This window comes from Schistosoma mansoni, chromosome 3 (assembly GCF_000237925.1).
Source record: "Schistosoma mansoni strain Puerto Rico chromosome 3, complete genome".
NCBI lineage: Eukaryota > Metazoa > Platyhelminthes > Trematoda > Strigeidida > Schistosomatidae > Schistosoma > Schistosoma mansoni.
This window is the reverse complement of record NC_031497.1, coordinates 9,401,255-9,426,720: the sequence shown is the minus strand read 5'-3', so window position 1 is coordinate 9,426,720 and position 25,466 is coordinate 9,401,255. Positions and strand designations below refer to the sequence as shown.

The 25,466-nt window shown below is 31.0% G+C and overlaps 1 protein-coding gene across 1 annotated transcript in view; it reads left to right on the top strand.

The window, feature by feature from the left end:
* Window positions 1-16,838: 16,838 nt before the first annotated feature.
* The window catches only part of Smp_145930 (matrix metallopeptidase-7 (M10 family)), a gene marked incomplete at both ends in the record, with an annotated part of 18,024 nt that continues 9,396 nt past the window's right edge, over window positions 16,839-25,466 (top strand). Inside the window, 3 exons of the mRNA XM_018799146.1 lie at window positions 16,839-16,904; window positions 17,729-18,213; window positions 24,412-24,602. Of these exons, the coding sequence (XP_018650964.1) occupies window positions 16,839-16,904; window positions 17,729-18,213; window positions 24,412-24,602 (742 nt within the window). The remainder of the gene's footprint in view (window positions 16,905-17,728; window positions 18,214-24,411; window positions 24,603-25,466) is intronic.

Below are 25,466 nucleotides of genomic sequence, written 5' to 3'. Positions count from 1 at the left end.
TAGAAATTCAATGGTAGTAAACACTTGTTCGAATCAGATTTACACTTGTTTGGCAAGTGTCATTTTGAGTTACCTATTTAATCACTTTTGAGTAATTTGACTACGTTCATTTCTTCATATAAAGCATAGAGACAGACTAGCAAGAATTTACTCAACAATATAATATTTAGATTTCAGAGCTGAAGAATGAAATTCCATAGTTTTAAAGGTTTAAAAGTATTCTAAATAAAGTTTAATTTACTAGTCATTTTTAGTTTCTTTTGATATAAGGGTAACTATTTGTTATTTCCAAATGAAATTAATAGACTTTTAGATTAACAACACCTTGACTAAACACTTCAAACATGCCATATTAATTGAATTCTACTCATTATTTTGAGAAATCAACTTTCAAAGTCTGAAAAAAGTTTATATCCAAAATTTTTACTTTCTACAATCAATTTGCATTTCTAAACAAGCGTCAGGATTCAGATCCTATTTCGTAAATGCAAATATAGAATGAATCTTACACGTTTACTGATGGGAAACATTTTCTCTGATTACAACGCACTTATGAGAAGTTTTACTCATTACGTTGATAAAAATTGACGTAGTTGCCTATGAAGGCCGTGTGTATGTTAGTCCAATTAATAAGTCATACTTATCAGTATTTTAATATTTTAAAAAAATAGACCAAGTATCTACTTTCGTATGATTCTTTACCAAGAGCATTGATCAATCTCTGTATTAGCAAGTATGCGACTGGCATTGTATTTAAATAAATGTTCATCTTTGTATCTAATAAGTGAATGAAATATTTCCCTACATGAATTTAATTCCATCTAGTCATTTCTATCATCTCAAATTTCTAATTAAGCCTGAAGTGTAATACAAAGTACATTGCATTCACGGAATTAGTACTTTAACAAAACTTTTTCATATATATATACGATTGTACAGCTTGATAATAAATTCGTTGAAAAGAGATCCCTTCGCTGAACTTCGTGTTTTTAATTTTAATGTTTAAATGGGAATTATATGCCAACATTGTATAGTAACAAACATATTTTTATTAATTCCTATCGAAAGATTTTTTACAAAAAGAAAATATTTAGTTGATGAAGGAAAATCAATCACTTTTTTTATAAAAACAAAAAAACAATGGAGAAATTTTACAAATGGCATTTATGAAATGTATATTCCATGATTTCTGAGAAAAAAGCAAAAATGAACAAATTAAAACAAAATTATATGAACGAAGAATATTCTTTTCAATAATTTCTCATCAGGTTATAAATCCTAATTAATAATCCATAAAAAATATTGGCCAATTTTAAGGCAGAGTACATCATTTAAGAAACTGTAACATGTGAATCAAAAAGTGTTTGTAATGTTAAATCAAATCGAATCGTTAATGTTGGAATGATTAATATGTAGTGTTAACTTGAATCAGTGAAATAAAATCGTAAGATAAATGTTCAGAATATATATAGTTGACATAGGGTGAGATAGAACAATGGGATTACAAATCAGAAATTATGTAATGTGTAGAATAATATGAATTAGGTCAGATATAGTAGATAGGGGTGGATGCTGAATAAATTTCTATAAAAGGTTAGCAAGTGTGATAATAATAATAATGACTGGTAAGATGTGTAAATAAAATAAGGATATAAAAATGAACATTAATCAAACTAATGTGACCATATTATAAAATTGATTATTAACAAGTTGATCCTGAAGTTGGCCAGGGTAAAAGGGGCGGCTGGACATATTTATTTTCGATGCAAAACTCTAGCTTTCTGATCCGAATAGCAAATTAGTAACAAATAATATCTCAAAAAATGAAACTAAAATTATCTATATTCATTTAGTATTGTTTGTTTGAATCTTCCCATCGATGTGTTAGGACTGCAACTGGTCAGTCTCTAATTGGCATATGTGCATACTGTGCGTATTGTCTGGATATAGCCTTAATTCACAAGCATTATAAGCAAAGATGGATAGTGGCCAGCAGTGGAATCCAGGACGCGCGTTTCGTCCTATTTATCTATACTCACATAATAATAATAATAATAATAATTTATAATATATCTTTTCATTTACTAGACACATACCTTAAAGTGATTTCAATTTACTGGAAAATTTTTAATGAATCAAAATATAAACGGTTTGACCTTTGCCGGTAATAAAATACAAAAATAAAATAATACAACCAATCATATGTGAGATATGTTCAACGCATAGTTTTTTTTTAAATAATTTTAACCAATCAAATATTAAATATTGGTTTCAGTTATTTATTCATTATTTTTTTTTAAATAATAAGGAGAACACGTGTGAAATGTTGTGTGTTATTAGTTTATAAATAAATTAATTTTTATTATATATATAACTTGTATGAAATGAATAGAATAGAATGGAATTATAATAAACTAGATACATAAAATTTTCTTAATAGAAAATGCATTGAGTAAATTTGTTTACAAATATTAAGAAAACAAACAAACAAAAAGATCAATTTTGTTTGGATGTATTTTATTTATTATAATAATTATAATGCTCAGGTTTATTAAAAAACAATTCAGGATATATCTTTATATTTCATATTTATATCTTGGTACTATATGGATATTTATTAATGTTTGGATATTTACTAACAATCTAGTTTATTCTATACCATATAACTTTGGTGATAATCTACAAATTAATGAAGCAGTGGTAAGTAGTTGTTGGCTTTTATTTTTATTCAAAATTTAACTTTTACAAATTAGATATCAGTAGACTAGGTCTTAATATATATTGTCCTTATATTTGTTGAAGTAGGTATGCTTTTTATACGGACTTATATTAACAGGATACTTTAAGTATAGTATAGAGTTATATTGATAAAGGATGAAAAAATCTGTGAAGTCCATATAATATGCAAGTTATTTCGATACGTTTTATATGTCTAATTTTATTTACTTGAGTTTGATTTAGTTTAGTTAAATGAAATATGTTTTACAAATATTTCTATACAGATTCATCAGTAATTAACTGTTTATATAGAAAAGACGATCAATATATTCTTTAAAACAAACTTGTTTAAATGTAACGTTGGATAGGAGAACTCGTTTCTGATGACTATTTTCCCCCCATGTAATATATGGTAACAATCTTAAGTTATACAGTGGACTTTGGATTTTCATTAGAAATTTAACTGAATTTGTTTACCTAGTTACCACGATTTCTACTGACTGTATGACTCATAATAATCTTATCCACCCAAAAATATTAAAACATGTCTGATAACTAAAGTGTTTAAATAAATAACATGTTGCTAACATACTGAAAAGTATTTGTATGGAAATATCCAAAGTATAGTTCAAGTAAATTTCGATGACTTTAAAAATATAAAAAAAATATCTTAAGGCCTATATTACTAGTCATGCAGTAAATATATCTAATATTAAAATTTTCTGTTTTTAAAAAAATGTTGACTGAGTGTAATGCAGGACTTTGGTCAAACAATTTGTTTTACCTAATGAAATTAATCGTTTTTTCATCTTTGAATAAAATTATTCCAATATTACACATCATTAGAAAGGGCTTGGGTTATTGTTGGGATCCAAGTAAATACAGATGACGAGTTCTAAATAAAATGAAAAGGCCATTCTAGATTCCATTGGTAGTCACGATCCATCTGTCCTACATGTCTATTAGTATAATTTACGTTTAACAATAATTATATACATGCAACCATATATATATATATATTGAAATAAGATTCCCAAGCATTTGACTTTAAATTGGAATAAATAACTATCATAAGGAACATTGACATTCACCACTCTGTTGGTTCATATTGAAAGAAAACTTAAATAACAATAGAATTCAATACCCTCTGGTTGATATTTTTAAACCGATATAAAATCCTTGTTAAACATTTATTGTATGATATGAATAGTGAATTAACTAAAAATATATTCTTCATCCTTATTTAACGTGTTCACCGTTATAAATTAAGTATATTGTTTATTGTCTATCTATCTTTCTATCTCTCGTTATATGTACATAGGCTGTTTTAAACTACTATTAAGTAGTTTGGATTTGTTGACGATATTTATCAACACAGTAAAATTAACCTAGTATTGTTTGTTTGAACCTTCCCATTGACGTTTAAGACTGCAATTGATCAATCTCTTAATGGCATATGTGCATACTGCGCGTATGGTCTCGATATTGCCTTAATTCACAAGCATTATAAAGAAAGATGGATAGTGGCTAGCAGTGGAATCCAGGACGCGAGTTTCGTGCTATTTGGGACTCGTCAGCTAGATGTACCTGCATCTCAGAGTTGATGTTCACTCTGGGACTCGAACCCGGTACCGTTCGCTTAGAACGCCATGGCGTTACCCACTCAGAGTCCCAGACTGCATAAGCAAGTGGCTATCAGGACTCAGTAGCTGATTAGATAACGCGATGGCGTTTGAAGCGAACAGTACTGGGTTCGAGTCGTAGAGTGAACATCAACTCTGAAATGCAAGTACATCCGGCTGACGAGATCCAAATAGGGCGAAACTCGTGTCCTGGATTCCACTGCTAGCCACTTTCCTTCTTTGCTTATTATTCCAGTAAGTTAAAACATGATAGTATTCTTTTCGTTTTATTTTGTGAATAGTAGTTAAATTTTCAATTGTTTTTCTTAACTCTTAAGCATTGGACTTCTTAAAACTGCATACTTTATCAAAATCAAGGAAATACATGTCTCACATTGACTATAATATCTTCAGACCATTAAGTTTAATTCTAACGATCTACGTTTCCAACTAAAATCACTTCGTGTTATGCCACTACGACTTATCCTTGCTGTTGATGCTTGCTTTCTCACTCCTCAGAATATTTAAATTTCATCATTCAGGACTCTCGATTCAAACGTGAATCAGATGCCCTACCCGTAATCTTTATCCTAATATCCAGTTATATTTATAGAGAAAAATGTAAGACATAAAGTTAGCCAAGACAATTTATAAGTCATTGTGCACTACACAACTAATTATGAATAAGACTTTAATAGGATAAGAAATGTAGTTTTATTCGTAATGGAGAGAAAAATGATAAAAACAGCACAACAAACTAAATACGTACTCTAATAAAGAAAATTACAAGAACGAAATTTAACTTTCAATTATATCATATACTGAAGCCATACAATCATATTTGTATTTCATTAAATAAAGCAGTCTATCATTCTAAAGAAAGTCCTTTCAAATAACAAACGAAAGTTGTTTTAGGACCAGGAAATTAAAGAAAGTGGTAGATTGAAACCAAAAGAGATGAGGAATAAATTGGAAACATGAATGTGACAATAATGGATAATTAAAAAAATAAACATATTAAAAAATATTAGGAAGAAGTTTAAACGAACAAATTACTGTCCATGAAAATCAGGCTCTAAGACTATAGAAGAATGATGGCTTGAATATATCACTTATGCAGACTGAACTTAAGTTTGAAAAGATCAATTGCTAACGCCTCTGCAATTCACAGGTTATTGATTTGTACTCTTTTTATGGAACCAAACTGTTCGACTGCATGAATAATTTTGAAGGAAAAAAATGTTTGGGCCTCGTGACCAAAGTTAAGATATTCTAATATAGAACTATTGATTGTTTTACAAATACTCTTACCTAGCTATGCAAGATAATGTTCGTAGATGCATTCTTTACAGACTCTAATATTCTGATCGATTGAGAACCTAATTTTTAAAAAATACTCAGTTGAAGTTACAAAATTTGAATGGCATGCATAACTAATTATAAATAAACCAAGTGTATTCACTGCCTCACTGAATAAGAATTATTACAAATGGAACAAGATTTTAGTGGCCCTTTATTTGACTCTAGTTAGATCGTACGCTGATTTTCATCGAAATATACATCCCGGCTGCCCTTGTATATAATCATCGACCTAACTCGCGTTAATGAATAACGGGATTAAGTAAGTCAAATACGAGAATGAATTTCGAACACGTATATTTCACACCATCGTCGATCTGGACAAACAATCAAGAGTGACTAAATATTTACGGTCAAACAAAATTAAGTTACAGACACATGAACAAAGTGAGTAATTAACACAGATACAATCAAATAAAAAAGTCAGAATCAATAAGCGATTAAGTGACAGTTAGTCAACCAGCTACAACGTAGGACCAGGCACACATATGCATCAGTTCAAGTGACAGGGTAAAAATGTAGCTTGAGAAGAATAAAATAGATCGGTCAGTCCAGAGGCTAGAATAACCTATGTGGGCTTGACATCGTAACAGCCCCTACAAGACTATCCCATGAGTTAAATCGTCTAACAAGACCATATTCTAATTTCTTTACTGAAATTTAAATCATATTTAGTAAAGACCAAGTCTGATTGGATGCACAGTTATTCTGAGTCATTATTTTTACCATTATTATGGATTTGTTTCAGTGTACTATTTTTTATTTACACATGTTGCTATTAGTAACAATGATGACTCTCTTCTTCATACGTTCTTTTTCTCTCCCTCTTAGTCGGTCTATTCACCTAGATACTTCATTATTTAAATAATACAAAGAACAACCGGAATGGTTGATACAAATACTTTTATTATTTAATAAATAATTTATATTTCATTTTCCTTTTACGGAAAAAAAGTAATTTTTAATCAATAGATGGAATTAACTAGTTCACTGAACAATTGCACATATTATATTCTTTCTTCAAAAAAAACAAAAAATGAAGTGGGAATTTTGAAACTGATATAAATTATTCCATGTAGAGTTTCAGTTGTTTAATTTACCTATTGTTAGTTCTTTATCGAATATTTTAACATTCAACTAGAAATGACATTAACACCGTTGGATGCCGGCTCAATGGTCTATCGGCTAAGTGCTCTGGCGCGAGACTGGTAGGTCCTGTGTTCGAATCTCGCTAGGCGGGATCGTGGGTGCGCACGGCTGAGGAGTCCCACAATGGGACGAAACGGCCATCCAGTGCTTGTAGGTATTACATGGTGGTCTATCTTCAACTGACTCATGATCTTAACTATATAAAATTACTAAAATCTCCACAAAACCCACTTGTGATAGAAATGACATTATAGTTGACATCTATTTATAAGTGAACCGTTAGAACCTTTGCTCTGATGATGAACACTAGTCAGTTTGTTCTGTCTACAATTTCACCTTAAATCCCATGTAGTTTAAGGATTCAATTGCTTTAATTCTCGTAATCTAAAGTGAATGATACAATCGATGAATTACGTAGCACCATACTGATCTCTTCCAATGCGTGATATATATATATATATATATATATATATATATATATATGCTGTAATGATTGAATTTACTCAATAAAATAAACGGAATATGATGGGTTTGTTGAATGTCATAACAAAAATCTTTATCGCATTGTTAAAGTTATATAATGGAATTGCTTAAATCCGCATTACTTCCTAGTAATTTCTTCCCTTTTTTATTCAATGTTACATGCAGTTTACTACCTAAGCTGTAAGTAAATTATACTGTTCATCTTAACAGTTTAATATAAAACTAGGATTTTATTTAGTATGTTTAGAGGAGTAACAGTAGACGGTAGTGACATAATACAAAATAGCTAAATTATTTCGCATTACTTTTTGTTTGGTTGCAATGACACAGGTGATGAAAACGGGTAGTACCGAAGTTCTCAAATGGTTGACAGGTATAATTTACCATAATAAATAATTTAAATAGATATAGTGGAACATATTCGTCTTTGTGCCCAGAAAAATTGCCTTTTTTATATTACAGAACTTTTTTATCAACCATCGTACCAAGATCTTGATTTATTTCCTTTATGTCTACAATGTTATAACTTCATAATTTGACTTTGAGTTGTCTCTGATTTGATGTCACTTATAATCAAACGTGTGAAGTTGAAATTAATTCAAGAATGGAAAGAAACAGTTATCCAGTGATCAGTAGTTTCTTTTATTTCCCTAGTTCGTATTACCTGCTCAATTGACAACCTGTTGTAATACTACTCGTAAGTAGCAATGACTTTCATAATAGGTCTCACTACTAAATACAAAAATTTACTTCTAATTTTTTTCTACCGCCATTAGTTCCCCCTATTCTTCTCTACATTGTTTAATCTTTTCTCTACAAAAACGTTAGTATTTCTTTACAAGTCCTGAACCATTATTTCAGTTAATTTTATGCATCAGAATTCGTGTTATTTGCGATATATTACTTATTGAAAATAAGTACAACAGATTCTATTGGTTAAATCAAGATATTCTAATATGATCTTTGTTAGTCAGTAACCAAATTAATTACGTTATAATCAGCATAATATCTAACACTAATCAGTAGAAACTAAAGTTAGTACTTTCTATCAGTATTGTAAGAGAGAAAATTCGTGTCATAACCGAAATTGTACATTCAGTTGTAGTGATAAATTTTCATGTAAAATGAAATTAAAAAATGTAAGTAGTATGGATGAAAAAATGAATATCTGAATATAAGTCATAAATCCACCAGAAATTTTATCAAAAACGTCCTCACCTTTGGACACGATTCAATTCAATAGCTGATGACCTTATGATTCCACCGGATTTAATCTATCCATTACATATAGTCAATAATGTTCATGAATGATAAAATAACAAAACATGACCATTTTATGTAGTGTCTGTATTTTATCCTTCAAAAATTAGAAATTCTACCAGTATCCCAGACCTATGTTCTACTATCTCCACAATATGCCTAAAAATTGAATACATAATCATAAGATTTTAGATGACTTGATATTTTGAATTCCAAATAGTATACTTGGTAATTCTTTTTAGTGAGTAGATAGAATGAAACCATTTTTATTCTAGAGGTATTTTTAACTTTTATTATTTGTAAACCTGTTGCGTTTCATTTCAAAATTGATAGAAAGATCACATTTCCAGCCAATACCTTCATGGTTGAAAATCTTTTTTTTTACGTTATTACTTTAAATTACAAGCATTTTTATTGAGACTACCAACTAATCTAAATTAGACAAGTACTTTCAAATCTGAAGGCACCAGGCAACAGGTCCGTCCTTATGTAAGACTGATCCGCAGCACACATCCATGACCTCCTCAGTGATGAAACTCAGAACCTTTGATCTCGCGTGAAAATGCACGACCTCTAGCCTTCTGCAGTTTATAAGTCTAACTTTAGCCTGTTTAATAGAGTGTGCAACTATCTTCAGTTGTCTTCATTGAATACATTCCTCACACCGAGCATGGTCGATCTCTGCTAGGACTCTGGAAATTTTCTCTCGAGGTTGGTCACCAGTGAGTACTTGATGTGTATCGATGTAGGGGACTTGTGGAGATTATTGAATATTGAATGAATCTCTACAACTTCTGTACAGGCATTTTCATGAAACAAAATCTACCTATGAGTGGTTATAATATGATCTTAAAAGTATTGAGCCAGTTCATAATGAAATTTTCATACACTCGAATTTTATTTAAAATTCTCAACGTAGATGTACAAAACGAAGTAAAAATTATTCGTTTATTTACCATTTGATGCATATATCCTCATCATTCCCTTCTCAATAGAATGGCCATAAATCTCATAGATAGTTAACAAGTAAGTCAGATCTATAGATAGAATACTTTTAATTTTTATGATTATACTTTTTTAAAGATGTAAGTGGTTGACCATATTTGGTTATTTACATTTGTCATGCTGACTCACAGCTAAAAAAGCAAATAGATTTTCTGATACATAAGTGAATACAATTGGTTAACATAAAAATTATCAATTATAATATTGAGAATAAAAGAGTAATTTGAAGGTTATTTTCGTTAAGAACTAATATCAGCTTGAGAATCATTAAACGGTTGTCCTGCACTGATTTCGCAATTCCTTAGCGGTTTCCGTTCGAAAATGTCAGGAACAGGTAGTTAGTAGCTCATCAACGAAGTCAGATGAGGATTGTAATGAATCATATATACGTTACTGACATTATAGAACAAATAGTTGAATATAAATTCACTAACTTTTATCAGAATCTTATATATGATCCCATGTATTTGATTATAAATTATCATGAGAATATAATTTTAATTTGACACTGGTTTTCAATGCCTACACATGAATAATAACCTTTTATAATGAAATCTTGATTCATGTATGAATAAAAGATATCGTTCTGTTTGAAGACATAATACGGTTAAATACTGAATATTCTGTTTAGTAACCATGTTGAGTTATCAGTTATAAATAACCTTAGATTACTTCACACTTTTCATGCTTGTGACATTCCAAAATTTGCTAATCAGAACACAAACTTTTATATTAGTTATCAAGTTGACATTTTTATAGAAAATTCTATTATAATTTGGCTAAAATCGATATATTCTTATTAAGGGGTGTACTAGTAAAATCTATGGGATTCTTTTGGCATTTAGGCTAACATATTGACAAATAATAACCCCTACGTACCTCTGACAGCACTTGAGCTTATCTTGTTTACAATCAAATCCCTTCTTCATTTCCTTATATTTATCCCATTTTCGTGACCCACCTTCTTTTATCTTCATCTTCTCGGACACATTCCACTAATGTTAATAATTCCAATACACGACGTGTTACTTCAGGGTCGCCTATAACGTTCTTCAAACTACATAATGAAGCTTTCAATGTTTCAACCCTATGTCCGATCGAGGAACAGGTTTTGCAGCAACGCAGATGAATAGACTTTTTGTCTTCTTGTGGGTTTTAAATCTCAGTGTTCCCTTTTAAGTCGTATTTCCCATGCTTAGTCTTTCTTACCATCACTACCACAATTATTTCGAATGTTTTGTCACTTATATTGCTAACTTCACCTTGATTTTCTGATTTTGAATGGTGGCTTGTTCCAACGTACATTGGTCCCATGCTTGATACTGATGGAAACTGATCAACTGACATCTGACCAATAATTACAAACCGGAGATTATAATTAAGCAGAATCGATAGAATTTACACAGTACAACCTATTTCTTCAGCTCCTATCCTAACCCTTAATAGTAATTAGATTCCAATCATTTATATACGGGAATCGAACCACGAATCCTAATTGCAAATGGCATTAAACATGTTAAGCCGTCGTTTTATTGAATTATCATACCATACTTTCATCCAGTAATTTAGCTATATTGATTTCTAACGAATTACCTAGACATTTGACAGTTGTTTCATTTGAATTTCTATTAAAAAAAGATGAGATGAAACTATTTGGTAATAACAAATCCATTCACATTTGTCTTCAAAATGTGTGAATATCAGAAATGGACTAAAAAAAGGATAATTGTATTGATGATAAATACTTAGTCTGATATCAATTTAAAACCAGGTCTTGTTAATCAATCGATTTCCTTTAGTTTTACTTGACTTGTTGATTAGTGGGTTGTTCTATGAAGATAAAGAAAAAATTTACCTATAAACTTCATTATTATCACTATGGGGATTTGTGGAGTTTATAGTAATTTTAATTGTTGAATTCATGACTTGACCTAAGCTAGACCACCATTGAAAACCTGTAAGCACTGTACGGCCTCTTCGTCCCAGTACGGGACTATTCAACAGTGCGCATCCACGATCCTGCACGTGGGACTCGAACCCAGGAACTTCGGTGTCGTGTTATGACCAGTGGAGTTTAATCCATGTCGAGTGGGGACAGTTATACACCTCAGACAATGGATGAAGTGTTGCGCAAGATCATGGAGCAATTGAAGTCAAGGGTTAGGCGTTCGTGCATGAGACCGAAGGTCCTGGGTTTGAGTTTCGTGTACGGGATCGTGGATGTGTACTTCTGAAGTGTCCCATACTGGGATGAAAAGGCTGTCGAGTGCTTCCAGATTTCCAGTGGTGATCTAGTTTAGATCAACTAATGAATTCAACTATTAGAATTTGTTACCAGACAAAGCCTTTATAGAGCAGATTAAACTAACAAAACATATACGAATTTGTAAGCAGTTCATGAATGGGATTTCTTTATTAATGTATCAAACTGAGTCTTATTGTTATCGAATTATTTCCATATTATTGGGCAAGTTAACCCGTTATTTTTATTATTACTTACTTGATCACATAATTTGAATTTTTTAAAAAAAGAACGTCAAATTTAAATCATCAAGAAATTAAGTGGAAATGGAGTTTGATTAAAGGGAAGATTTTATAAGATGCTTGAGATACTAATGCGAATATGAAAGTAATTATATATTTTTATATTTATTGTCAAAAAGAAGCAGGAATGTTTTGGGTTTTATTTATTTATAACAATAACCTATCATGATTGTATTTAGCTTTAAAACCCTTAATGACAACGTATAGTATCATCCAAATGAAATGCCATCACAAATACATCATGTTTAAACACATTTATTCTAGATTAGTCGGAAAGTATTCCGAAGCCTAAACGGCCCGACAATTTATTGCATACTTTAAGTGAATATCAATAAATTTCAAAGTTTTAATAGATATGAGCTACTGAATGAACTGAATAATGAAAAACACAATGGAAATTAAACGGAATAGAAACTTGATGTAATGTAAAATAAATTTGTTTATGATAATTTGATTAGAAATATCGTTTGAATGGATAATGAGATGAAATGAGTAGAAAATTTTCTTTATCTTATTTTTGTTTAGTTTCGGATAATTCCCAGGTGACCGTGCAGATTTAGGTAGTTTACTTAGAAGACTGCTCCTCGAGACTTTCAGTGAAGGGTCTAATCCACAAGGTGGTAAAGTAACATCACGAGATGCGACACCGTGGTGGTTGATGACCAAAATTAGAATCTAGCATCCACCAGCTCAATTTAAGCTCCGGAAATCTGCTTTCCTTTCGGTGAGAAGGACTTTCTAGACAGTGACTATAAACCCGAAGCTATGCACGAGTATTCCAAGATAAAAGCAAACTCCGTCCACCTTAGGCATTAAGGTGTCTGTATTCAGGTTGATGATATCGTAACCACCTATCCCTGGACTTGATATGTTTTAGACTGTATTACTTTCTTGAGTTTCTATATGGATTCTGGTTATACCATGGTATGCGTCGAAATTATCTTACGTCTAGAATCCCGACAAGTTCGACATCGTGGGTGGATCGATACAAGCAAATTGTCAAGGTGTCTGTTTATCATTGAAATAATCTGTGAAGTTGATGGTACCTCGGTTGGTATTATCCAGATGTCTCTTAGACTCTGGTGAAAGAGCTCTGGGGGTTAATTCAACTAGTCTGTTGCCTCAGTTTTGTCATACTATCCTATAGTCCGTGAATACCGGTTTTTTTAACGAAGCAGAGGTCTATAAGGAACTCCAACCTCTGAGAAGTCAGAAAACAGTAGGCCGTAAAGTAGAATAACATCATACAACTACTTATGTCCTTCCTCTTAATCCAATCGTAGAGTAAGGCAGCGTTGGCTAGTCTCATGATTTTCCTTCAAATTTTCCATCGATGATATTCCGGAAAGAGCTCCAAAGAAAGCACTTGATGGTGATGGTGTGTACCTTTTACTTGCAGAAAATCAACCTTCAGTGCACCAATAGCGTTGTCTTTCTATGCGATTATATACAGACTACCCAACTCTCACCTAAGTTGTCGATTAGTGTCTGCAAAAACATCGCTGTTGAAGTTCAAATGACTTCTGTAAGACTGGCATAGGTCTCGGTTAGTACCCGCTCCTCATGATGAACTGCTGAAAATAGTCAGAAAACTCGTATATCTGGGGAGTTTTTTTAGTGATGTCAGTGGTGTATCAGATAACATAAATCTATGTGTAAAAGAAGTTAGAGCGGCTTATGTCAATCTGGACCATCTTTAGGATATTCATGATACCGGTTATACAACTTCACATGTTGTCAGATTCTGCTCGGAATCCGAACCCGTAGTAATCCTGTTGTATATTTTCATCACATTTTTCAGAAAAAAACAAAATAACTCCACTGAAAGAATGTTTGCTTGGTTGTATTTTTAAGCAAACTTTTCTCAAATTACTGTTTTTGTCGTTTTGTGAGTTAAAGGTTTGATGTATTTACTGTTTTTATTTTTGAACGTTTAATGTGTTCTTACTAATTTTAAGTATGTTCACAATGAGTACACAAAGTTGAAATTTACACATACTGTAACCATGTACTAGCATTATTATGAAATAATTGAACATTTCTTGCTCTAAAAGTAACCAATGTGGAAACTTTATTTTAATGAATATTTCTTTAAAAATTACACCCCAGATTTGGTTTTCCTAACTAAAGTAGGCTGCTTAACCTCTAGACCGCTGAGCCGGCATCCAACGGTGTTAATGTCTAGCTCCAACCAATCCACGAAATTCAGCGACACACCCACCATTGTCGTGAGTGAGTTACTATCGCCCAACAGACCCGGTTGAACCCCATCGGTCACTGCTTCTCATTAGAACTTCAGGAAATACCTCTTGAAGCCAGTCACTAGTGAGTATATGTTGATTAATGTCAGAAGGGTTTATTATAGATATTATAGGATGCGCACTGCTGAGGAGTCCCACAATAGAACGAAACGGCCGTCCAGTGCTTTCAGGTTTTCTGTGGCGATCTAGCTTTAATTAACTCATGAATTCAACCATAAAATTACTAAAAGCGTCCAGAGAACCCCCTTCTGATAAATTACACTGATTGAAGATTACTAATTGAAGGTCAAAACACTTTTCCATTCTGATTTGAAACTTATAATCTTTGGTCATTTTCGTTTTTGACTTGAAAGATCTCAGCTAAAATTTACCTTTTGCAAAGTCAAAAATGAATCGTTCGTTATTTCTGTATATCAAATGTTTGTTAACTGATAACAATTTTTAATAATAACTATCATCAAATTAATCCAATTTATAAAGCCATTTCGTGGTTAAAAAAACACAAACGCTTCTTGAACTTCATGTTAACAGGCTGCTGATTAAAAAAACTTTGAAGCCACGTATGTTGTCTCATCATTACTTTTTCCTAAATTATTTCTCAGATATCTAATCCTAATTTCGGATTAAATGTTCAATGTTTCTTGATTCATTCGAGTAATATGTGACGGCTGTAAAGCTCATAAAACAAGCAACATCATGTTACTGTTTTTTTAATGTTACAAATGTTAATTAAAATTGATTATCAGAAGGGGGTTTTGTGGAGATTTTAGTAATTTTATATAGCTGAGATCATGAGTCAATTGAAGCTAGACCACCATGGAAAACCTGGAATCACTGGACGGCCGTTTCGTCCTATTATGGGACTCATCAACAGTGCGTATCCACGATCCCGCCTCGTGAGATTCGAATCCAAGGCCTACGAGTTGGTTGAAGTTAGACATTAACACCGTTTGATGCCGGCTCAGTGGTCTATCGGTTAAAATTGAATTCATTATTGGTGTTTGAGAATACGCTAAAAACTTGGCGTTATATGATTCAGTGTATGAATGTTTGTTTGAGTGATATTACCTGCTGGATAGGAAAATAATTTTTTAAACCCAACACATTTATTACCAATATTTTTGTAATGATGCCTTTTGTTTATTGTATAAATAATATTTCATAACATAAGTTTCTCTTCGTTTGTTTTTTATAAGCGCAAAAATAACCAATTACTTACTTACTCCTGTTACCCCGTCGTGCAGGAGTATAAGCCGCCCACCAGCATTCTCCAACCCAATAACCAATTGATTGACTAATTCTAAACTAGACAAAACAACTTGTTTTTTTTATAATCATAATTCTATTCTATTCTAGACTACCGTCTGCAACTTGTGAATTAAATGTTATATCTTATTTACATGTATCATTATGGAATAAATATTATTTATTATTACCTATGGATAATCACATATTTTATATAGGCTGATCAAAATAAAATGGTATACATATATATTTTTATTTGTTTAAAATTTTGACATTTCAATAAGTCAAGAAAAATATTGTTTAACTATGCATATTTAATTACAGTCAATATCAAATTTGGATCTTGGTTATAAGTTGTTGTTGTTGTTGAAATGGGATTAGTGAAATGTACAAGTAATTTCACAGTTAATATTTCACTAAGCTTAATATTAATCTGAAATGGAACTTACAGGAAGTGTATATCAGCAGTTAATTTAATACACAACATGACGGTATATAAATATAATCGCGACAGTTAACAAATTTCAAACAAGAATATAAACCAATCTGATAATGAAAACTAGATAAATATAAGTTGGTTTCTAATCATGTTATAATTACTACTTATTATTAATATAGATCAAAGTTATTTACATGTGCATGTTTTAATGATAAATAATTCATATACATATCTCGTTTTTGTATAGCTTGTCTATTCTTTTAACAATAACGTTGATTAGTATGTTCATAAGCTTGAATTTCTATATTTTTCCTGATGTATGGGTTTTAAAGAGATCATTCAATCTTTAGTCTACATCACCTGGTGACTTAAGCTAGACAGTTTTACAAAACCATTAATTTTGGTTTTTTTAGTTAAAATATATCTTTCTAATACCTAGTCACAGCAAACAATAAACAGGAATTATACTAATTCCAGTAAGAACATATCTGTGGATCGAATATTGGCGACCAAACTCAGTAGTCAGTTAAAGTCACCAATAAGACAGAAATCTATTCAGTTGAGTTGAAAAAACAGTCTTTCATTAAAATAAGTTTTTTTTCGAAATCCATTGTAGTTGTCTTTCTCTTATCATATATCACTTGACAAAAGAAACTTGCATTCAATGTAAACTCTACCATTTGAATCTAACTGGTTGACACTAAAAAATCAAACTATTGCTCATACTACTGATATTCTATTTCGAAGACAACTATGAATGTTTTGACATATTCAGTGACTGTAATGAACATTCAAAAAAAGCGATTCACTGTATATAAGGTAATTTCCTAAAGTTTCGATTGATTTGACAAAATACTAGATTCCTTAAATCGATAGAAATGATAACTTGTTCATGAAACCCATTCTCAACTGGACGAAATCATATGGAACACAATCACTACCCAATTAAGTAAATATGTTAGAAAATCAAAACTGTCGTATGTAAATCAAACATTTAACCAATTTAACATATTAAGAACATCACTTTAGTAAATAATAAGAGAGTAAAATGATGAATTAATTAATACCCTGTCATATGTTTACACCATATTAAAATATCCGATTTATTAGAAATTCGCTATAATTCTAACAAACAAATTGCAAATAGAGTTTTAAAGTTAATTAAATGTCAAGGAAGTATTGTTGGAAAAAGAAATTTTGAAAATCGGGAAATGCACTTGTTTATACAATTATTCGTCAAGATTAGAACGAATAGCTTGACAAGAATTGGGCGTCGAGTATTGAGAAGTGATTATATGTGAAAATTTGTATTTGAAATAATCTCATCGATTGAGATTTAAATAATACAAACGTTTCATCAAGCTAACTTGTCTGGACTACCCTGAAGAAGTCCAGACGAGTTAGCTGGACGAAACGTTGGAATTATTTAAATTTCAATCACTGAGTTTATTTCAAATATAATTTTCACATATAATGAATACACGTGTTTGTTACTTTTTTTGTTTCTTAATGAATACTTGAATGATTGTTTTACGAATAAGATCACATTCAAATTTGTTGAGTTTCCCTAGTTAATTGAAATGCTTATATATATATATATATATAATTGTAACCTTTTCAACTATTTTTCTATTTTTAACTAGAATTTACTATATCGATATGGATACATGGATGACTATTCCAAAACTCATAATAATAATCATATGAATAATGATCATGGTAACCCTATACCACCAGATCAAAATCCATACGAATCTAAATTTCTTTATCCAGATAAATTATCTTTAACTAATCCACCGAAAGAATTTAATAATGCAATTAGAAAATTTCAAATACAATATAATTTACCTATTACAGGTAAATTAGATAAAGCTACAAAAAATCTATTAATTTCACCACGTTGTGGTAATCCAGATCAACCAATTAAATCAAAACAATCATCAACATTATTATCCAAATTAAGATTTGGCAATACAACCCATTTTAATCAGAATTATTCATTCACTGTACAAAATGCTAATAACAATCATAATAATAATCAAAATGAAAGAAGATTATTAAAAAGACAAAAACGTTATTTAATTGGTGATGAAAAAATGAAATGGACAAAGAAACAATTAACTTGGCAGTGTGTGAAATGTATTTTTTAGTTTTTTTTGTTTTTAATAGGGATAGAATTTTTTCCCCGCTTTAATAAAGTTTATATATATATATATATATATATATATATATATATATATATAAGTCTAAATAATTGATGAACTAAAGTATATTACATTGGAGTTAAGTTAAAATGAAAACCATATCTACATAATAAAATATAGACAATAGTTAGATTTAAGTTTGAAATTTGTAGATTAATGACTTGTTACAACTTGTGCTATAAACTAGGTTACTTAATTTAAATTGTAAATGGATTTCATTTTCAATTTATTTATGATAATTTTCTTTCACAGTTACTATATTTCTCACTGAGATCACAAACTGATCTAACTTAGATAACTATTGAAAACCAGGAAGAACTAGACTGCTGTTTTGGCCTAGTACGAGACAATTTAGCAGTGCGTATCCATGACCCTTCCACTGAGGACCAAACTTAGCATCTTTGGCTTCTTCCATGGATTTTTTACCTCAAGATCACTGAAACGGAGTCTAACTTCAATTGATTCGCGATACTGCACAATTAACATCCATTGTTTTTGGTGGAAAATTGCCTCATGGTTGAACTCCACTGATCACGACTTCTCACTAGAACTCCAGAAATTTCTGCTAGAAGTTATTCGCTAATTATAAGTACATTATTAGTATACGTCTGAAAGCTATCTAAATTAGGTCAGTTTGCGATCTCAATAACACTCAAAAATCTCCACAAATCCCCCAGACCGATGTTAGCAATCTACTCATAATATAAGATATGTTTCGGGTTTATTCATTATTTACATTTAAATGAAGATTTTTGTTGAAAAGCTCATTTATCTGTGGAACAATATGATATAATAATTTCTATACTGTTTATAAATAGCTTCCAGCTCTAAACTATTCCCACTATATCTCAGAACTTATTTACAGAAAACGAAATTACCATTGACTAATATTATTGTAACACATTATGATATAAAGCATAATTATTCCTCTCCATTTTACAACAGTTTTCGAAAGAGAACATTTTATATTATTAAATAGTATTCGTAACATATTTAGACGTATATACTACTGAAAAAATATTCTCTTTCACTTCCAACGTCAATCAAACATGTTGAAATAAATATAAACCACACGATCATCAGTAACCTAAATTTAATATATATCAGTTTTATATATACTTGAAATAATGAGTCAATTGAAGCTAGACCACCGTAGAAAACATGGAAGCACTGGACGGCCGTTTCGTCCTATTGTGGGACTCATGATTTCAAGTATATATAAAAATTACTTAAAATCTCCACAGAAAACCCCCATATATCAGTTTTATTTAAATGTTTTAAACTTTTGGTGTGAAATTTCTTCGTTAAAAACAACAACAACAACAAATAAACTGAATATTAATAGCGTCGAATTTTCATACAGGATGTAATTTTAACGATTGCAAGTAAAAACAATTATCTTGTTTGGTCATAACAACATCACAACGTGGATTTCATTTTTTAAATAACAATTTGGCACATAAATGTTTTAAATGTCATAAAATTAAATAGAACTATATATATAACCACAATTGAAATTGATTTTGGACCTTAGATTATTTCTAATTTTGTACCAATTCAAAGGTTAAACATAACTATAACGAGAAAATAATAGAATAATATAGATTATTTTGTAGACATAATCAAGGCGAAATCGTGGGGTGATTGACAATCATCAAAAAAATACATTTAACGTCTTGTAAGAAAAATAATGCTTCTCATGGTATTCCAATCTGCTTTATCAGGTGTCTTATATCCAGAGAAGTCACTACTGATTTAAACCAGTGACTGGGTGACATGGGATCAAATCCGCCAGGTATATCTCACTGACTTATTTATTTATTTAAACACATAAATATTGGTACAAGGAAGCACCAGATATATATGCGCCGCACAAATCTCCTTTGATTTGTCAGAGGGCTGTGATACTGCCCAGGTGCCCGAACTGAAGCAGGCGGTTTTCTTAGGGGGCCACACCCAGAGCCTTTGGCCTGAAGGTCTAGTCCACAAGGCAGTGGAGCATCGTAAGGAGATGCAGTCCCATGGTAGCCGGTGACCAACGATTGGTTCATACGCCATTTGTTCCTTCAGGATACTGGAGCCCATGTGCACCATTGGTTTAGAATCAGGGTTTTCCGACTCTCCTAGGTGGACTCGCCATGGCCACCGACCCGGTTAAAGCGCCGGACATTCGCTTTCCGTCCTCTCACTTTCGTAAACAACACCCCTGGTGTGAGAAGGCAGTGAGTAGGACTTCCCTAGCAGTGGTTGTATACGCGTGGCCATGTGAGAGCATTTGGAGAGGGAGAGCGGACTATCCCCACTCTCGGCCGTACTAGGGCATTTGGGGGCTCTCACTGACTAGTCCCAAATAACACGAAACTGAGGTCCAGGGTTTTCTGTCGACTACCTCCAAACACTATATTACTTCTCAACATAGTTCACGTAATGTCGAATCACTTAGACCAATGGATACACTGCAACTTGATCGACAGAATTCGATCATCACTAAAAAGGACCTGGCAAACGTGATATTGGTCACTAGCCAGTGACCAATCATTTGAAAAATTACACTATTCGTTGCAAGCATTTACTTGTATTTCCTAACTCTTAGTTATATTACTATTACAAAATATTGGCTTCAAAAAATTAACACAAAGATAAAGAATATCCATTAATAAATTATGAATAATATTGGCACTATATAAGAAATTAACTAGATTCACTAAGAAATTAACTAAATTAACCAGAACTGTCAATAATTGCCCATGTGTAATATTGTACTACTTATATAAAGAACTGTTCTCAATTCCAATCCAATGGAAGTCGATAAATTTATATTAGTAAAAATTAGTGGCCGTCCATTCTTGGTTGATCTAGTTCATCTACCACGACTGTATTTCAAGATAAATACCGTTTATTAAATATTATTTCGAATCAAGAGCATTGTTAGAACCTCTGTGGAGTACTCGTGTTTATAAGCCACCAAGATGTCTAGATAACCTTAAGATGAAAATGATAACTTCGTAATATTCGTATTTGAGTTCAAGATTCACTATTTTTTATCTGTATGATATACTAAGAAATGTTGTACGCTTTTTTTGATGGTATTCGGTTTATAGTTAACAAAAGTAGCCCTTCAACAACCGAAAATGGCTTTTTTTATTTAGTTTGAAGTTCACATTACTTAAGTATATAGTTCTTATTGAAAAACGACATATATAATCTGGTCTAATGAATTCATGATATATACATATGAAATTTTCCATGAAATGATCTTAACAACAGGAAATCCCCAGTGGAAAAGGATTCAAACAATAAATTACCCATGTCGGATGTGTTTTTCATTAAAATAAAAATGAAAAATTTGGATACCCAAATTTCTATAAAACTAACTCATAAGAGTTAAATCTCTAAATTTAAAACCGACAACCTTATAATTTATGGAATCGATTTGTTACAAACACTTTTCAAGAAAGAGAACATACTGCAGCACACCTACTGTATAGAGAAATCAAGAAAAACACCCAATGATTGTCCTTCAAAGGAATAGGAGTCTGCACAACTGCATCAAAGCATATTAATCGAAATTATCGATAAGTATAAACTTAGTTATGGAAATCAATAAACGGATTATTCTACAATATATGGAAGAGATATCGGAAATAACTGAATTATTAAAACCGTTAGAAAGTGGCATAGCTCATAAGTCAGTAATATAACTGAAATCAAAATTGAACGAAATGAAGGAAAAATCAAAAGAAGATAAGCCAACTATCATCATAAAATAAACTCTCTCAAATGCAAAATTAAACATTACATTGAGCAAAGTACTTTCTTTCCTCGTCGTCGTTTTTATCAACATTAGTTGGCTGTTAAGTGCCAGTGTACTTGGACAAGTGTTCAGAAACAACACGAATAAGTCCTGAGTATTTTAAGAAGATTGGAATTTAGTTTAGTCAGTAAACAATAAACATATCAGCGTGGATCTAATTTATCAACCAATAATATACAACTATGAGGTCAAGACTCAGTTTGAAGGCGAAAGACAAACAAAATAAATGTACAAACAATAATAGAACAAGTGTTGGCAAGAATCAGTTAAAATCATTGTCGACAAAATAAATTGTTAATCATTCGGAGATGTATTATCATAGCTCACTTCTATCTGAAATTTTTGATAATTATGTCATGAAAAAAGGAGAAAAATCTAATTAAATCATCTAGTTTAAAGAATCCAACTTCATCAAAAATCAGCATTATTCAATCAAAAATTAGCGAAATATTCAACCTTCAACTTTATTTACTTTAATTATGATCTCTCAGCTGTTTTGTTCGTTTGTTTGTTTGGTTACATTGTATTGTACTAATAAATAAACACTTCATTACATGAACTTTTACTTAATTAATACAACTTAGTTTCAAGTTGTTTTTGTGTAATTGTTGATTAAATGATTGACATTCATCATTTCATGTTATTGATTATTGATTCAATGTAGAATAACATTTTAACTGATCACTTCCAGTATATTTTGAACTGATTCCATACCTAACAACAATATTCATTATTACATGTATATTTGAATGCAAAAAATACTGCGCTTAAAGTTCAAGTCATTTGCATAATTATATTTTGAATTAAACATGTTTTATAGTACATTCTCTGGCTTGATATTTTTATTCATCATCACGAGAAATACATGTGATATATATATATTCCATATTTCAACTATCCATTCATCTATACTTCCAGAGGTCAACTAAACAAAATCAAATAACACAGTTAATGTATTCAGTCACTTTCTGTATTCTGTTTATTCACTTTTTACGCATAATTTTATACACTACTGAAAGTGTTACTTTCGTTTTTACAAAATTACTAACTACTATGGTAATATGTGTGAATAAAATAATCAATATACTGTATTTATCTATGTTAATCATGTGTTTAAATGTTTTCATGTACACAATCATTTTAGATTGTTCAAGGAATAATTGAGAAGTAAAATCTATTTGCGTACGTTATTAATTGAAATCAACATTCTATAAAATCTTGGGTTATTAAATTGATCATGATGTAAAACCGATAGATCCTGGGTTCGAATCCCACGGGCGGGTTTATGGATGCGCATTGCTGAGGAGTCTTATACTAGGACGAAACAGACGTCAAGTGCTTTCGGGTTTTCCATAGTGGTCTAGCTTTAAATGACTCATGAATTCAACTGTAAAATCGATAAGTAATTATTTAACCTAATATAAGTTCAACATTATTCATTCATGTCTTGTGAAAAATATACTTCATCGTAAATTTCTCTCTTTCTATACTCGTAAGATCAAACGTTGGAACAATTCGCAAAGAATATTTCAGAACTGCTCATGACTTAATAAAATTAGTAATGAGCGATTTTTAATTCATATATATATATATATATATATTGGGTTGTTTGAATTTTCCTATCAATGTTTAGGAATGCGATTGATCAGTCTCTTTTTGGCATATGTTCACTCAGTACCGATCGCCTCAATATTGCTAGTAAGTCACAAGTATATTTAGGTAGAGACCGATAGTGGCCAGCAGTAGGATCCAGGACGCATGTTTCGTCTTGGTTGGGACTCATCAGCTGGATGTACTCGCATCTCAGAGTTTATATTCACCAGTGATGGGTAAATTATTTTCTAGCTTACAAAATTGAAATCACGTTTTTTTCCTTCAGAGTATGTGAGTTTAGATATGGTATCTGGCTAGAAATGTAACGTGGAAGATTGCAGGAACTATGCCCTAACTTTTTAAATGACGTGGAATCATTAGGGGGTACTGTAGCACTAGCTATCAACGTTTGTGAGCGTTTACGAAATGTAATCTGACTGAAATCACTAGCTTGATGTCTGAATTAACAAAGATTTTTTTCAAAAGTTTATCTGTGTAGTTTATAGTCGCTAAATGTAATGTCAGGCGTATTTCCATTTAGAATTTCGCTATGAATCACTACCGTGTATAGATATGGACATTTTTTAAAAAATTGACCTTTCCTTATAAAATTTTTTATTCAGTCGAAAAATATGATTAAAATTTTGTCATACTAACGGATGTTATTTTCCCTCCACTTTAATCTTGTTCATTGTCTTTGATTTTATTCTTCTAGAATCCAAAGTTATCCATCACATTCTTTATCAAGAGTACGTGCACATGCAGTATTTCAGCATACATTCAATTTATGGTCAAGAGTGGTTAATTTAGACTTTATGGAAGAAAAAGATTATTATAAACCAGCTGACATTGTAATACAATTTGGAGCTGGCAAACATGGAGATTCTATACCATTTGATGGGGCAGGTTAGTAATTCCATTCAGATATATATATTGACTGGAACTTGATAAAATATACCTAGATGAGTAAAACTCGACCGTCTTGCGATGTTATATAACACAGAATATAAAACTCTACATAACTTTATAATTCATGATACTTGAGATAACCTCTGTCTATATTTAAGATTTTATGTGACAAGGCTCAGAACCGTTCACAATGTCACAGTTGTTAAACCCTTTACCTTCCTCTTCATCTTGTGTTCCTGTACTCTTTCACACATAATTTTCCATTCTGTCACTTTGAATATTAGTCTCAAGGATTAATCTTTCTCATGATCATTTCTGTTAAATGATTTAGATCACTTTTATCATTCATCTTTTTATATTCATTTCTTTATGTTAATGTAGTATGAAAACTTGGGCCGATTCAACTCTATATTAATGATAACTAACTTACTGAAGGTATAAAAATGAAACATTTTCGAAAAATGAGTTTTCAATTTCACCATAATGTGATTAGATTGTGAACATTTACATTTGTCCAAATAATAGTTAAGTAACTTTCTTTAAAGTTTCTTATACTGTGTATTTTTGGTTATTCATTGATAAAATGAAGTATTGGTAAATTTGAACACCTCCGCAATTATTCATTGATAATAATGATACAATGATATTATAGAAATAAGAACATTGATCTGTTAAAAAATAGAATTTCAATTTGAATATATTTCTGATCCATAAATATGGATAGTAGTTCCATCTGATACTTCTTAATCATTATTAGCATTATTAATCACTTTAAATGTTTACTGAGTATGTTATATTATACATCATTTTCAATAGAATTTTAGTCCATTAAGTAGGTAAGCCCCAAATGATAGAGTGTAA